Source organism: Arachis duranensis, chromosome 8 (genome assembly GCF_000817695.3).
Source record: "Arachis duranensis cultivar V14167 chromosome 8, aradu.V14167.gnm2.J7QH, whole genome shotgun sequence".
NCBI classification, from domain to species: domain Eukaryota; kingdom Viridiplantae; phylum Streptophyta; class Magnoliopsida; order Fabales; family Fabaceae; genus Arachis; species Arachis duranensis.
In genome coordinates, this window is record NC_029779.3 from 30,332,523 (window position 1) to 30,347,200 (window position 14,678).

At 29.1% G+C, this 14,678-nt stretch overlaps 2 protein-coding genes across 4 annotated transcripts; one reads left to right on the forward strand and one right to left on the reverse strand.

Moving 5' to 3' along the window:
- On the forward strand, nt 1–5,612 carry LOC107462010 (syntaxin-132). Of its 2 annotated transcripts, none has more exons than XM_021129301.2 (13): nt 1–217; nt 865–981; nt 1,231–1,287; nt 1,370–1,418; nt 1,648–1,736; nt 1,837–1,910; nt 2,003–2,045; nt 2,127–2,187; nt 2,320–2,345; nt 2,435–2,512; nt 2,736–2,816; nt 2,905–2,970; nt 5,435–5,612. In XM_021129301.2, exons 1-13 carry the CDS (start codon nt 200–202, stop codon nt 5,594–5,596), a joined length of 921 nt encoding a protein of 306 aa, XP_020984960.1. In that variant the 5' UTR covers nt 1–199; the 3' UTR covers nt 5,597–5,612. The 2 variants fall into 2 exon arrangements, with proteins under 2 accessions (XP_020984960.1, XP_015936049.1); XM_016080563.3 differs by lacking the exon at nt 5,435–5,612 and adding an exon at nt 3,075–3,505 and having other exon boundaries at nt 8–217.
- A 4,580-nt stretch (nt 5,613–10,192) lies between these two features.
- Nucleotides 10,193–11,801, reverse strand: LOC107462012 (MYB-like transcription factor ETC3). 2 transcript variants are annotated; one of them, XM_021129302.2, is made up of 3 exons: nt 11,449–11,801; nt 11,034–11,121; nt 10,193–10,597 (listed from the first exon to the last, which is right to left on the reverse strand). In XM_021129302.2, the coding sequence occupies exons 1-3, from the start codon at nt 11,510–11,512 to the stop codon at nt 10,504–10,506; spliced, it is 246 nt and encodes an 81-aa protein (XP_020984961.1). In that variant the 5' UTR covers nt 11,513–11,801; the 3' UTR covers nt 10,193–10,503. The 2 variants fall into 2 exon arrangements, with proteins under 2 accessions (XP_020984961.1, XP_015936053.1); XM_016080567.3 differs by having other exon boundaries at nt 10,193–10,594; nt 11,449–11,633.
- Nucleotides 11,802–14,678: the final 2,877 nt, after the last annotated feature.

Consider the following 14,678-nt stretch of genomic DNA (forward strand, 5'->3'; position numbering starts at 1 on the left):
AAAAGGTGCCATTGTTGTTAATATAGTTTTCTTCGTGGGTTTACCTTTTGCCTTGCCTCTTTGCTTCGCTGTCGTTTCGCCGGCCAACAGGCAAAAAGAAACAATTGTATCCGTTTTTTCGGTATCGTCTCATTGCAAATTCCATTCCTTTCTGTCACTCACTCTGCTCCCTTTTGATTGATTTTATCATATTTTCAAGATGAACGACCTTCTTACTGTAAGTTAAATCATCTTTCTGATTTGCCCCTTTCCGATGCAACAAAAAATTTTCAATTTTGACAACTGGGTCTTGTACTTCTGTTGCTAAAGTTTACGTTTTTGGATCGCAAATTTCTGTTCTTACTGTTGGATTTGATAACCTCTTTGTATTATGACTTGGGAGTACTGTGGATTTTTTTTCCAATGCTATTAAGGTTTGAATTATAGGGTAAGGACCTGGATTAATCACTCTTTGTTGTATTGAGCTTTGATTTTTAGTGCTTTACGGTGTTTGATAGTGGAATCTTCTTCTTCTTCTTAAATTTTATTCCTTGAAAGTGGTGTGTTGCTTTAACTTGGATCATGTTTTGGATCCCTATTTAGATTTGAAGTGGCTGTGCTCTCTGTTGTGCTATGCTTATTGATGCTTCCTAGTCTACATCGTTGCTTGATTTGTTTCCCACCTTAATGAGTGGAAGACAGAGCACTTGGTACATGTTTTGGGATTTTTGGATTTATTCTGATAGTGATCTTGGGATCTTTTTTTACTATTTTGTTTTATTATCGTTTAGTAACTTTGGAGCTTACTTAGATTATGTATCATGCTGTGGTCTTTTAAGATCTAAGTTTTAAATGTTTTTTCCCCTTTGATTTCGTGTCTTGTAGGATTCGTTTGCTGATGAAGGTAATCATGGTCAGCCTTCTAGACAAGGTGATATTGAAATGGGAATGCAGGTTCAGAGAAGCAACTCTGATCTGGGAATGGAAGCTTTTAATAAGCAGGTACAACCACTATGTGCATGCTATGTAGTCTTTTGATGGTGTTTTTAACTTGCCATTGCAGTTTTTTTTTCCTCTTCCCATCATGAATATTTTGTTTGATTCTCTTTTGTAATAGTATAGTGTTAGTTTAAGAGTGTAATGAAATTGGTTAGTTTCTCCATGTATATAATATTTGTTTTGTTCAAACTGTTTGTTCAATATTTCAGTTGAATAATTTGAAGTTACTAATATTATTTATTGTGTTATTAGATCCATGAGGTCGACAAACAAATCGATAAGCTCTCTGGGCTACTTCAAAAGCTAAAGGTACCTATTATCACCATCAGTTATCACTTTTTGTTGTTAGCTAGGTTTCATCTACAGCTGTTACTAAATGGAAATGTTGCAGGAAGCTAATGAAGAATCAAAAGCCGTTACAAAAGCATCTGCTATGAAAGGTATATTGCAATGCAAACTCCCCCTATATATTAGTCGAAAGCATGAGAGTCGAATTGGGTCATGATGTGTGAGATTTTTCTGGCATCAATATGGGCTATGTAAATATTCATGGTTAATATTGCATCAAATCAATAATTTTTAAATATATTGCCTTTTCCATTAGGACATTATGTGTGACTGAAACTTAATGCTCTATGATCACTGATGGAAATGCAACATCATTTTCAGCTATCAAGAAGAGAATGGAGAAGGATATTGATGAAGTTGGAAAGATTGCACATGGTGTCAAAACAAAAATAGAAGCTATAAACAGAGATGTAATGAGACGAAGATAATGACTTGATGTTGTTTTAGTAGATTTTAGTCCTGAAATTTCAAACATATGAGGAATTTTTTATATGGCCTTGTTATTTGCAGAACTTAAACAACAGAAAAAAGCCAGGTTGTGAGAAGGGAACGGGTATTGATAGAGCGAGGATGAATATGACAAAGTATGTTGGGAGCACATACTACTTATCTTCATTAGTATATATGATGAAACAACTTAAAAAGCTAAAATATCTATTTTATCTTGAAATTGCAGTGCCTTAACTAAAAGGTTCAAGGATCTAATGACAGAGTTTCAGGTATGTTTACATTTTTCGCACCTTACATCAGTTGTATTTCTCCATTTATGTCCATATTCTTAGAAGTTTTTTATGTTCTAGACTCTTAGACAAAGAATACAAGATGAATATCGTGAGGTTGTTGAGAGAAGAGTTATTACAGGTTTGAGCATTTTCAGCTCCTTGATAAATTCACTTTTGTTGTCCTATGATAGTAGTATATATTGTTCTTCGATCTATTTCACTATTTTTCTGAAAAGGTTTTCACTTTGCGGTTGAATTATTTCTTTGACAGTCACTGGAACTAGGCCAGATGATGAGGTGAGCTTCACTTGTGAATTTGTTACTTGAGATGAAGAATACACTGCATATAGATTTTGTTGTAATTGGCTGTTTTATGGCTGTCTTAGACAATTGATCACCTGATTGAAACTGGAAATAGTGAACAAATCTTCCAGAAGGCAATTTTAGAAGCAGGACGAGGACAGGTACTTGGTTTATGTTCTGTTTTGAAATGTCCCCCCAAAAAATAATTTGAAAATTGATATGGCGCTATGCCATCATTGTTGTCAATCTGTCTCTCTGCCTTCTTCTCAGAAGAGGAGGGGATTAGCGAAAGTGCGAAATGTTTCATCACGATTTTATGAAGTTTTTTTTTTTATCCAAAGCGTAGTAGCTGCATCAAGTGAAGTGATGTTTCACGTTGTACAGGTTGTAAGCACAGTAGAAGAAATTCAGGAGAGACATGATGCTGTGAAAGAAATTGAGAAAAAGCTTCTTGATTTGCACCAGGTTTGCATGGATAAAAATCTCAGCCTTAAATATTTAATTAAGTTGATGATACCATTATGAATATGCCAATCGTATTTCATCATTTCAGATTTATCTCGACATGGCAGTCTTGGTTGATGCTCAGGGAGAGATTTTAGACAACATCGAAAGCCAGGTTTGTTCATGCTCCCTCACAACCTCGGATTTTCTGTCTGTATATTTGTATGTAGAGTGCAGGCAATGTCTAGTTCAGTTTGCGATAATGAGAGCCTTGTTCAGGTCAACAACGCAGTCGATCATGTCCAGAGGGGGACAACGGCACTTCAAGGTGCTAAGAAACTCCAGAAGAACACTCGAAAATGGACGTGCATCGCCATCCTTATACTATTGATAGTAGTAGCTATAATAGTTGTCGGCGTTCTTCATCCTTGGAAGAGTAGCTAGGGCAATTGATCATGGCCCTTTTATCCCTTGTCAATATACTTTCGTTCCTTGAGTTGCTTTCAGTAAAGCATTTGTACGAGTGAAGCGGGACGACTTGTTAGCACAGGATTCTTGAGTCTTATTTTTCTTTTTCTTTTTTTTGAATATGATGCTTGATATGTCTGGTGTGTTGATTTCTGACCTTATTATATACATTGGTGTGTCTCAATATGAAATTCACATTCTTTAATATACCTTCAAAAGTATATTTCCATGTTCCATTCTAAAGCAGCTTCTTCTTCCATTTGGTAGATTTAATCATGTGTTATTACTTTGATTAGAACGACAGTGCACTCTCTTTTTGTTTTACTTCCATGTTTACTGGTTTATGCTAGAGTACCGTTTGCCGCCGGGCCAGTACTCGGCGGACAACCATGTTTTAGCCACCGAGTCACTAGTTCTTATGTTCTTAGGCTGCATTTGGCTGCATTTGGAATAGAGACTGAGAGATAGAGACTAAGATTAAATTAAGTTTCTGTATTGAGTTTGGTGTAAAATGTGCAGGATTGAGTTATGTCTTAGTATCGTGTTGGAAAAGGAAAACTAGGGTTAGATTTAGAATTTGAAAACTTGAAGAAGAGTAATTTTGAACCAGGGTAGCTTAACTTCCAAAAGTAGTTTCAGTATTCTTTCCTTTGAAGAATGCTTTTGGTTCTCAGCACAAGTTTTGGAGGGTTGAGTACACAATGTATAGTTTTTTTTTGTCTTTTCACCTTTTATTTTCTGCCCTCCAATTTATTTTGAAAATAACATAAATTCCTGGACATTAGTGGGTAATTAAAAAATGGAGTGAAATAATTTCCTATTTCTCACTCCAACCAAAATTCTCCCAATTTACATGTTCGGTAAGACCAAATGAATTTGAGAAAGTTGTGAGAACCAAAGACAAACCCTTATTCTTCAATTTAGTTCTATGAAAACAATGCCTGATTTAGAATAGTTATTAAGTGATGAAACTAATTTTTTAGTATAATGGAATTAAGTCTCAATTTTTGAGAAATTATTTTGCTAGCAAACAAATCTTATATATAGGTAGTACTCTATGCATCAGACAGAAGTTTAATGCTAAGATAAAGACTAAAGTTAAAGTGAAAAATGAAGATTGTTTGTTTTTAAATTAAGAAAAATATTTTAAGAAAAATAAAAAAATCATATGTAATGTACAATCCTCTTCAAAATTTAATTTCAATATTTAGTCTTCACCCAACTTCACTTCTCAGCAAAGAAATTTCTAAAATCGAAGGCCCTTTTTGTTTGCTTAGAAAATAAAATTGTTGAGCATCACATTTACATGACATTCCGCTTTATGCGTTATGTTATATATTGGATGAAGCCATGTAAACATGAAAAAGGGTATGCTGGTAACTAGCAAATACCAGCACATTATCATCGTAGTTTCATCATTTCCTTTTTAACTTTTATATCTTTTCTTGCTGTATGCTAACATAATCTGATTATTATGGTTAGGAGATTTTCTTATCTTTATAGATCATGGTTATGCTCCATTTATAATTGCAATTCTCAATAAAATGGCTGAAATATGGTCCTAAATAAAAAGAAAAGAGCAAAGCACTTTTCTACATTGGGTATATTATTATATGCATATCTACATCAAACATGTCTATGAATTTCTTAAATTTGTGACTGATTATCTAATAAAATTGTCATTTGCGCATTATGCCGTATAATATTCAATAATTTAAATTTGTGCAACATATAAACTAGTTAACTTCAAGACTTTCCATCATGGATTGGAATATATGTATGTATTACTTCATATGTTTTCAATATACTATATTTTAATATATATTTTATATTGATAATTGAATTGATATCTGATATTGGTGTATACATATAATGGTCAATATATACCTTAAATCCTAAAATTTGTATTATTGTGAGGTGGTTTCACAGAGTTGTGTGTTGTCTTTCAAGTTTTGACTGGTTTTGATCCTTTTTTTTTCTTGATTCGATTCTCATATAATTGTTTAAAAATAATGCACAATGTTTTTAAGCTGCTATAATATCCCAAGTTCATGTTTTGCAGCAGGAAATTTAGTGATCTTCATTTGTTGGATAATCAGCAAAGTCGTCTATCATTTTAGTTTACTAATCAGATTTGCATTTTCCTCCCAAAATGGCATTCTACTTGACAGGTGACAAACGCAACTGATCATGTTAGATTGGGAAACGATGCTCTTCAAACTGCAAAGATTTATCAAAAGAGGTCAAGAAAATGCATGATCATTGCTGTTATACTGGTCTTGATCATCGCCGCCATTATCGTGATCCCCATTTTGAAAACAAGGAAGAAGTGATGATCACCACAAGAGAAAGTGACTTACTCAAACATAGGAAAACATATGTTACATAACATTTACGAGAAAATTATACACGAAATCTTTTTGTTGCTGTGATTTGTCCTGGTTTTGATACTTTTCCTTTCTCAAACTGGCTCTGCTTGAATAATTGAACATCTTATGAATCATAAGATATGGAATTTTTCTCTCCTTTCACTGACAACTTGAGAGAAAAATTAGTTCTGCAATACATGGACCATGACTCTTGTCATATAATTGATATTTACATCCATCATTTTGTCTATTTAACTGCAACTTCAAAAGGGACTGTGGCAGGAGCTGTGAACTATGAATAGTTAATTGGTTAAACATATATAATATATTTGGATTGATGATTGAATAGGATTAATATTTGATTAATGATTCAGGAAAACAGATGCAAGTATGCATACACTGAGGTAAGCCTGAATTTTGTCAAATACCCTACTAAAACTAATTCAAATGGCTGAGAATGATCACATGAAACCAAACCTTGAAAGCATTAATAGATGACAATGGTAGCAAAACTTAAAAAGATGTAAGACTCCAATCTTACCTGCTTCTTTCATGTTGATGTTACCATGTTAAGTAGTCTTTCATGATCCCATCCTCATTTATGGTAACTGATTTCAGATAGAATAGCCTTTCTTGTTAGCCAAATAGCTCATTTCATAAGCTTGGACATATGCACTCAAGTGCTGTTCCTGCCTGTGCTATCATCATACAATATCTCATGCATTACCACCTAATTTTTAGAATGATTTCAAATTTTGATAGCCTTACCACCTATTGTCCAATGTCCATAGCTATAGTAGTATCATTGATTAGTTATCAAAAACAACTTTCCATGGAAAGTTGATTTCGCAGAGGTGGTTGTGACCCCAAGTGAACCTGACTTGCAATTCAGGGGTTCAAATATTGTCACCTATAATATCTAACCATCATTGGGGCCTGGAACTGCCAAGCAATCCCTTAGACCGGAAACCAACTTCTCTATCTGAGCATCTAATCATTGAGGAAAACAAGAAGTTAACATGAAAGTTCTAAATGCATAAAAATTCTTAAAAGATAATTGAAAGGCCAATTTGATTTTGTGCTCCTTGTCCAAGAGGCTTATGGAATTGAGCTTTAGCAATTCGACTTGATGCAAAATGGGATTACGGACTATCCTCAGACCACGATTTTGATAATCTCATTGCCAATAGCTTCAATAAACAAAATGCATATGCAAGAACATTTGTCAACACCAAGCTACTAGCACTCACTACTTACAAAGGTTTCCAACTTCAACCATCTATCCATACCCTGTGACTATGAAGAATACCTTAAAAGGCTAATATATTTCATTTCACTGGCATTTTTTCCTCACCAAAAGAATAGCAGGAACTCCAGCTTCTCCAAGACTCCAACTAAACTCATCTATAAGCAAATAGATTCAACTTTCAGACTTACAAGACTTTGCTAGTTAAATAACCCAACAATCAAATGGGAAATTTTGTTACTATCAGAATTGAAGCAGACACATGGAAATAGAGAAACAGTATAATATGCTTTTGAGCATCATGGATAGCACTATTTCGTGACAAAAAGCATGAGTATCAAATTATCAAAATATGAAAAGTCATGCCAAATGCCAATCAATAGCTTGGATTTTTCTTCAAATAATCTATTGTAAGATCACAAACTCCTAATAAAAACAAGCAAGGTAGCAATAAAATTATCACAGCTTGATCATCTGAAAAAAGGATCTAAATTCAAGCAGCATAGCAAGACCAAGCTTGGATATCTAAAACCACATGATTTTAGGTCAGAGGTGAACATTCAGCCCAACACCAGTTGTTCTCAAAATTTCACATTGAACAAGAGAGTTATAAGGAAATTGATCGAGCTATACGCAAGCTGTTATTTTTACTGAAAAAAAAAATCAATAAAACAAAAAATATTAAAATTTACCATTTCCTTGAGGAAGCAACACCAAATATCAAATCAACAAGATCTAGTTAGATTTAAAAGAACCAGAGAGATAAAGAAAGAAAATCAAATCTAACAGAACATACAACATGTCAGGCCAAAAGATAAAAAGCGACATAGTTATACGCCCGAATCTCGAAGGGGGGAAATAAATCTCTAACCTTGAATTTGATTGAAGCTGAGAGAAAAAAATAAAAACAGTGAAGGAAATAAATAAAATAGAGAGTCAAAATTCGCAGGTTGAAAAGGTTCGAATTTGATGTATGGTTGGAAGAAAAAGAAGGTGCATATTATTCATGGCGAATCAGCTTCAACGTGCCTCATTATTCAGATCGATGCAGAGACAGAGAGAGAGAGAGAGAGAGAAAGAGAAACAGCGACAGTGGATCTTGTCATCTATTGCAAAATAGTGAAATTAATTTTTTTTAAATGTTTAAAAAATATTATTTTAATTTTAATAATATCTTTTAAATGTTATCAAATTATAAAGTCGTAATCATTATAATAATAATAACCACCATAGCATATACTTAAAAAAATGTCACCAAACTTCTATTATATATCTAGATATAGAAAAAAATTTAGGGTCCAGATTTTTTACTTAAATTTACTATTATTATATATTTATTTTATAAAAATATAACTATATCATGTATGAACTTTATTATTTTAATTTAAAAATAATTAAATTCTCAATTTTTATTTTACTAACTTTTTTTATTGTAGAAAAATTAATTCATATATTATCCATTAATATATATTCTTAATCAGTCTTTCCTTTAATTAAGTATTAAGATTTTGATTTTATTTTTTTAAATGTAAAACTTTGAGTACATTGTTTTACACTTTTACCCGTCAAAATATTTACAAGTCAACAAAAGATTAATTACATATTTGTCACGTTGAAGTGTGTGTTTGGATTACAGTTTGCAAACGGGAGTTTGCATAAAATTGATTTTGCAAACTTGATTTTGGTCAAAAGTAGGTTTGTGTTAAAGTGATTTATGTTTGGTAATTTTTGTATCAAAATGGATTATAATAAAATAAATGTTGTTTGGCTTATACCATTCAAAATCACTTTTAGATAAAAAATTACTAAAATAGACATCAACTTAGATTTTTTTTTATATTATCCTATTGTTTTAATTTAGATATTTAAATAGATTTTATTAGTTAATTTTATAATAAAATTAATATTTACTTACTAAAATAAAAATAACATATAAAAATAGACAAAATATTTTTTTAAATAAAAATAAAAATTATATATTTTAGATATATATATATTGTTACGGTGGGTAACCGGAGATTAATACGACGGATGGCGTTTGGCGGCCCAAGTGTATGATGGAGGAGAACTCCGGAAAGGTCCGCAACTCGGGAGACTCCGTCCGACTTGTGCTCGCGCGTGAATGGGGGGTGGTACCTGCAAAGACACTCCGATGCCTAAGTTAGCAAGAGTGTGAGCAGGTCTAGAGAGTATGTTACTTTAGTATTTTTTTACATCGTACTCTTATTCTAGTACTCTCAATAATCTTATTCTTAATATTAATTTGAAATCCAACGTTTATGATTTTATTATTATATATGATTAATTTTTTATTTAATTTATCTTTTTTAATGGAATCATAATCTATATTATAAAAAATTACACTAAAATATAGTATAGGAGAATTATAATTATAAAAGATAGTACTGAAAATAATAAAAAAAATTAAGTGATTGAAACAAATCTAAAAGTTCTTAATGATCTTTTTATATAATATATTTTTAGTATTTTTAGTACTTTCTTTTAGTATGTTATAATTTTTTACTATCATTATTATTTACAGTTAATTTTTTTATTTAATTTACTTTACCTAATAGAATTAATAAATCATATTATAAAAAGATAATAACAAACATAATACATAAAAATCACGATTATAAAAGTGTATAATATCAAACAAATAGTTAAAAAAATAAAAATAATAAATAATAGAAAATTAGAGCTCATATAAATAGAAATAACAAGAATTTTATAAATAATACAATAACATATACAAAGGATAAAGTTGGTAAAAAGTAAATAAAATGTTAGTATCTATGGCTAAAAGTCCGTTAAGAAAACGCAGAAGCTAAAAATAGTTGCTTCTTGTAAACGCTGGTTTTGGCAGCAGAATCACTTCTACGTTCATGAGAAAAAAATTTGCCAAACCAAAAGTTGAAACTTTCAAGAAATTTAAACGTGCTTCTTCCCTTCCAACGATTTCCAAACACACCCGAATAAGTTGAAATTCTAGGACATTTTAACCGAGGGAACCTATATAATATATAACCGCTATTCATGATCCATATAATATGATTATTTGGACTTGCATACAAATAAATAAATATACAAATTTGAATATTTTCCGAACTAATATAAATTTACACCAACCATTTTATTTAAAGAAATTATATTTATACTATTCTTTGGTATATTATTTATGTGTGTATATTTGTTATCTTTATCAATTAATGTTAATTTTAAAATAAAAATTATATATATACAAAATGTACATAAAATTAATACATATAGTATCTTCTAATTATAATTTATAATTTTATATCGAAGAATGAAGATGATACTAATACCAGCAAGTGGATAAGTGATTATAATTTATAAATTGAAAGTAACCATACACGCCAAGTAACATTTAAAAGATCCACAATATATCACAAACACCAGCTTTTAAATTCTAACTTCTAAGGTAATTGCTTGAACCCATTTTTGGTCAAATTTAAACCCAAATACAGATAAAAATACGTGTACTAAATTATATTAAAGCACACTTTCTTTTGTTTTGGGTCTCATCATCACAAACTAAAATTCATTGAGCTCCCAAAAATTTCTTGCTCCAAGCCAAGAGTATAGTTTCTGTGGCAGAATTTAGTCATTCGTTTCTTGATGAGTATCTTGAAGTCCAATACTTCTCTATTTCATCAGCTGTTCTTCCGGGAATTCTTCCGGCAATTAAGGACCACCTGCTATGGAAATTAATTAAAACAACATATATTATTATTTTCTTAAGCTTATTCATATTACTATGTTTTGAAAAACATTTATATTTTTAAAATAATGCTACATATTCAAGTTCTTTTGTTAATCAAATCCAATCAAATTGGTCTAGCATAACAAAAATCAATTATGACTAATATTATTCTAAATTTTATTATTTAATTTGATTAGACTTGGTTCATAAAAAGATTTAGATATGTAGTATTATTTATATTTTTACTATTAGTTATGTAGTGTTTAGTTTTAAAAATATAGTTTAGTTTTGATGTACTGATAGTATAAAGTATTTTATTATTTTTAGTGATGTACATTACGTAGTTAAATGTACGTGTAAATTTTACATTACAGTGTATTAAAATTAACTTCTTAAAAATACGATACAAATTTAAGAATATATATAGTGACCTGTCCCCAACAAGTTTATACATCCTGGAAATAAGAGTTTTCTCATCCTCCGAAAATTCAACCTTGGAAGCTCGATTGGACACTTGTTCTGCACAATATAAACTCTCCAAAAATAAAGCACTAGTCATCACTTGCATCAATCTAAATGAATTATATTGTGTCATCATATATAACTCATAAAATTAGAGACAGAAAAAAGAAGAAGAGTATATATGTATGTAATCATCAATATGATCTCAATTAAATAAAATCTATATAATTATTCGATCCAATATTAAAATACCAAAAAGAGTGGTAGTAATTAACACAAGCTAAGAAAGCATTACATATTAGCTAGTGAGGAATATTATATTATATAAATTAGAAGAAATGGAGTATAACAAAATTAAAGGATTATTATTATATATTTATATACCTGTAGAGTTTGCAGAAACATGTTGAGAAGAAGAAGAAGAAGAAGAGTGATCTATGTCGTCCATTGTCAAAAATAATTTTCAACAAAAAGATATATAGATAGATGCGGAAGTGAAAGATATGTTAGAGGATGAGGAAGGTTATGAATTTTGTTGCTATTAATATATAGAAGCCGAGTGATTCTTTTTTCTTAATTAATTAATCAAAGGCACGTCAATGGTAGAACTGGAACAATAAAATGGCTATAGTAAAGTACAGAGAAGAATGAAGAATGGTAGTTGAACGTATATGTGACCCTTAGGTAGTTGAGCTTTACCATGTTACTATACATGTTAGTTGAAAGTAAATAATAAATTTAGAAAATGTTTTAGATCATTGAAATATAAAAACGGGAGAGAAAAAGCATAATAAAATATAATATACAATTAATTTTGTTGTTAAGAATCAACACCAGAAAAGCTAAAGCTTTGAAGGAAAATTGTGTCTGCTCCTCTTGGTTATCGATTTTATGGAACGGTGAAAGGTTATAGCTGCTGCTGGTTTTTGTTCTTTTTGCTCTTTAAGCTTGTTTCTTTTTCTAGTGTGGTTTAAGTAAAAAAAAAAAAAAAACACAATGTATAAATATAAATCAATTTGAGTTGATCGAATAATCAGTTCTCTCGTTCGCTTAAACAAATGTTGAGGGTTTGAATCTAGCTTTACATGTATATACAAGAATTCATTAGTCAACGACATCTTCAATAGAGCTATGATTTATATCGAATTAGTTATTAACCTGTCAAATGTACAGCCGTACCAAGTATTCCAATATACTATTCCTGTTAATTGTTTAATATGTATATATTACATTATGGTTAGTCTAAATTATATATTTAATTTATTTGTCAAGATTTTTTTTTCGTCAAAAAAAGAAAAGAAAAAAATTTACAAATTGCAAGTGAAGAGAATAGCACTTAATAGAATATGTTTAATTTATTAATGCTAATGTTAAATCACTTGTTAACAACAACTCAAGTGTAAGTAAATTTTGGACCAATAAATTTAAATGATAAAATAAGTATATAATTATACTATATTAAAAAAATAATATTTGAAAATATAAAATAGAAGCCATGAAGCAAGCAAATTGACACTGATGATTATTGATACAAATATATTCTTAATTTGCTTACATTTGTGATCAGCACAAAGTTAAATCTACAAACACCAACTCTCTGAAAAGAAAAGAATTCACAAGATATATAGAGAAAGAAAGTTTTTAAATATACCGGTACTGATCTTAATTATATATATTATATTATATTTTTTATAATTAAGATCAATAATTAAAAATTATTAAAATATCAATACACTTAAAAATTTTTCTATAAACAAAACTCATTAACATATTTTTGTGTATATTCAATTATTCACCACTAGTTCTCTTTCAATGTAAAGGAAAATAATGCCCATCACGTTTTATCATTTGCTCCCTCTGATTTCTTGACCAAGTTACGTTTGTTCCACCCCTACCGCATGTTTCATACCTCTTTTTTGCTTTTTTATATGGAACGAAGTTCCCTATGATGTTTAATTTTGCTTATATATTTATTACAATCACAAATAAAGTGGAACAATTTATTTCCATTATTATGGCATGTAATCAAATGATGACTAATGTGGTTGCTGACTCGGTGGGAGAAGGTAGGTTGTCACTTGTCATATCACATGTCTCTCCAATAATTTCAGATGAGTCAAAAAGAAAGAAAAACTGAATTATAATATTTCATATTGAATTAAAAAAAACTAATCACTAAATCAATTATTCCAAATTTGTATATCCTTATATGTGTTATTTTATATATTTTAATATATATTTATATAATTAACTAATTTTTATGTTCACATAATTAGTTAATAAAACTATATTATCACATGTCTAAAAAAATTAAAAAAATAAAGTATTGCTTAATTTTTAATATTTAGACTAAATTTTAGTTTTGTCTCTAATTTTTAAAATGTATTTTTTTATTCCAAATATTTTATTTTATCTTTTTTTAATTTTTTGATTAAAATTTATTAAAAAACTTATTTTTCATTATATTTTTTAAGTAGCAAAAAATCGTAATTGTAGTAGTTATAATAATAATTTAAAAATAAAAATAATAGAAGAATAAGAAAAATAAAAAATAATAATAAAATTTAGAAGAAAATTAATTTTTAACCGAATACAAAAATAGAACCAAATAGAATATTCAAGATAGAAATATATATAATATTTTAAATATTAGGAATAAAATTAAAATTTAACTAAAATATTAGAGACGAAATTATATATTTTAATAATTATCTAATAACATTTATAATATTTATCCCAAAATTAGAAGTATTTGTAAATCCAATCATATTAGATATAGTCAAAATTTTAATCTGATTTACATTTTCCTTATTAGATCAGATTGAATTCAATATCCATGTTTATTATATTTGGATTTAATCCACACATATCCAGAAAATAAAAATATTAAAAAAACTTATTTCTATAAAAAAAAGTCAATAAAATCTATTTTTCACTATAATCAAAATTTTTTTCATTCTTTTAAATTTTAAATATTTTTATTCCTAAAATATTAATAAACTAACTTTTCTTAAATAACAAACATAAAATAATACTACATATATGAATAATAATTATTAATTAAAATAAAACATAAATACAACGTATATTATTTAATTATTTATTATTTAGTGTGAATTTTTAAATATATAGATGTGGTATCTTCAATTTGATCTGCTTAGAGTGCAGATCAATTCGATCATATTGCGGATATAAATACCTCAGATTTGTATATATGATGCGATCTATAAATACTTTTACTCAAAATTTAAGTTAATAAAAAATATATAAATTACTATGTCTTTAACAATGACATCGACGATAAATAACAACTATTTTTTGTTTTAAAAAGAGGGTTGTTCTTAAGATTAATTCTGAAAATTTTCATTACCAAATTAATTCGATAATGTATTATACATCTCTCTGAAAAAGTGAAAGGTGGAGTGATTCTTTAGATAAAGTGATGCACAAGGGGAAGAAAAGTGAGAAATTTATTCGAAATGGTTGCATGGGAACACACATATATAAGTAATCTATAATAATCTTTTACTACATAATACAATGATTAATTAAGAAACCTAGAGTAGATGATTACAGCACATAGGCCTCTTGAACTAACATACAATAACGCAAAG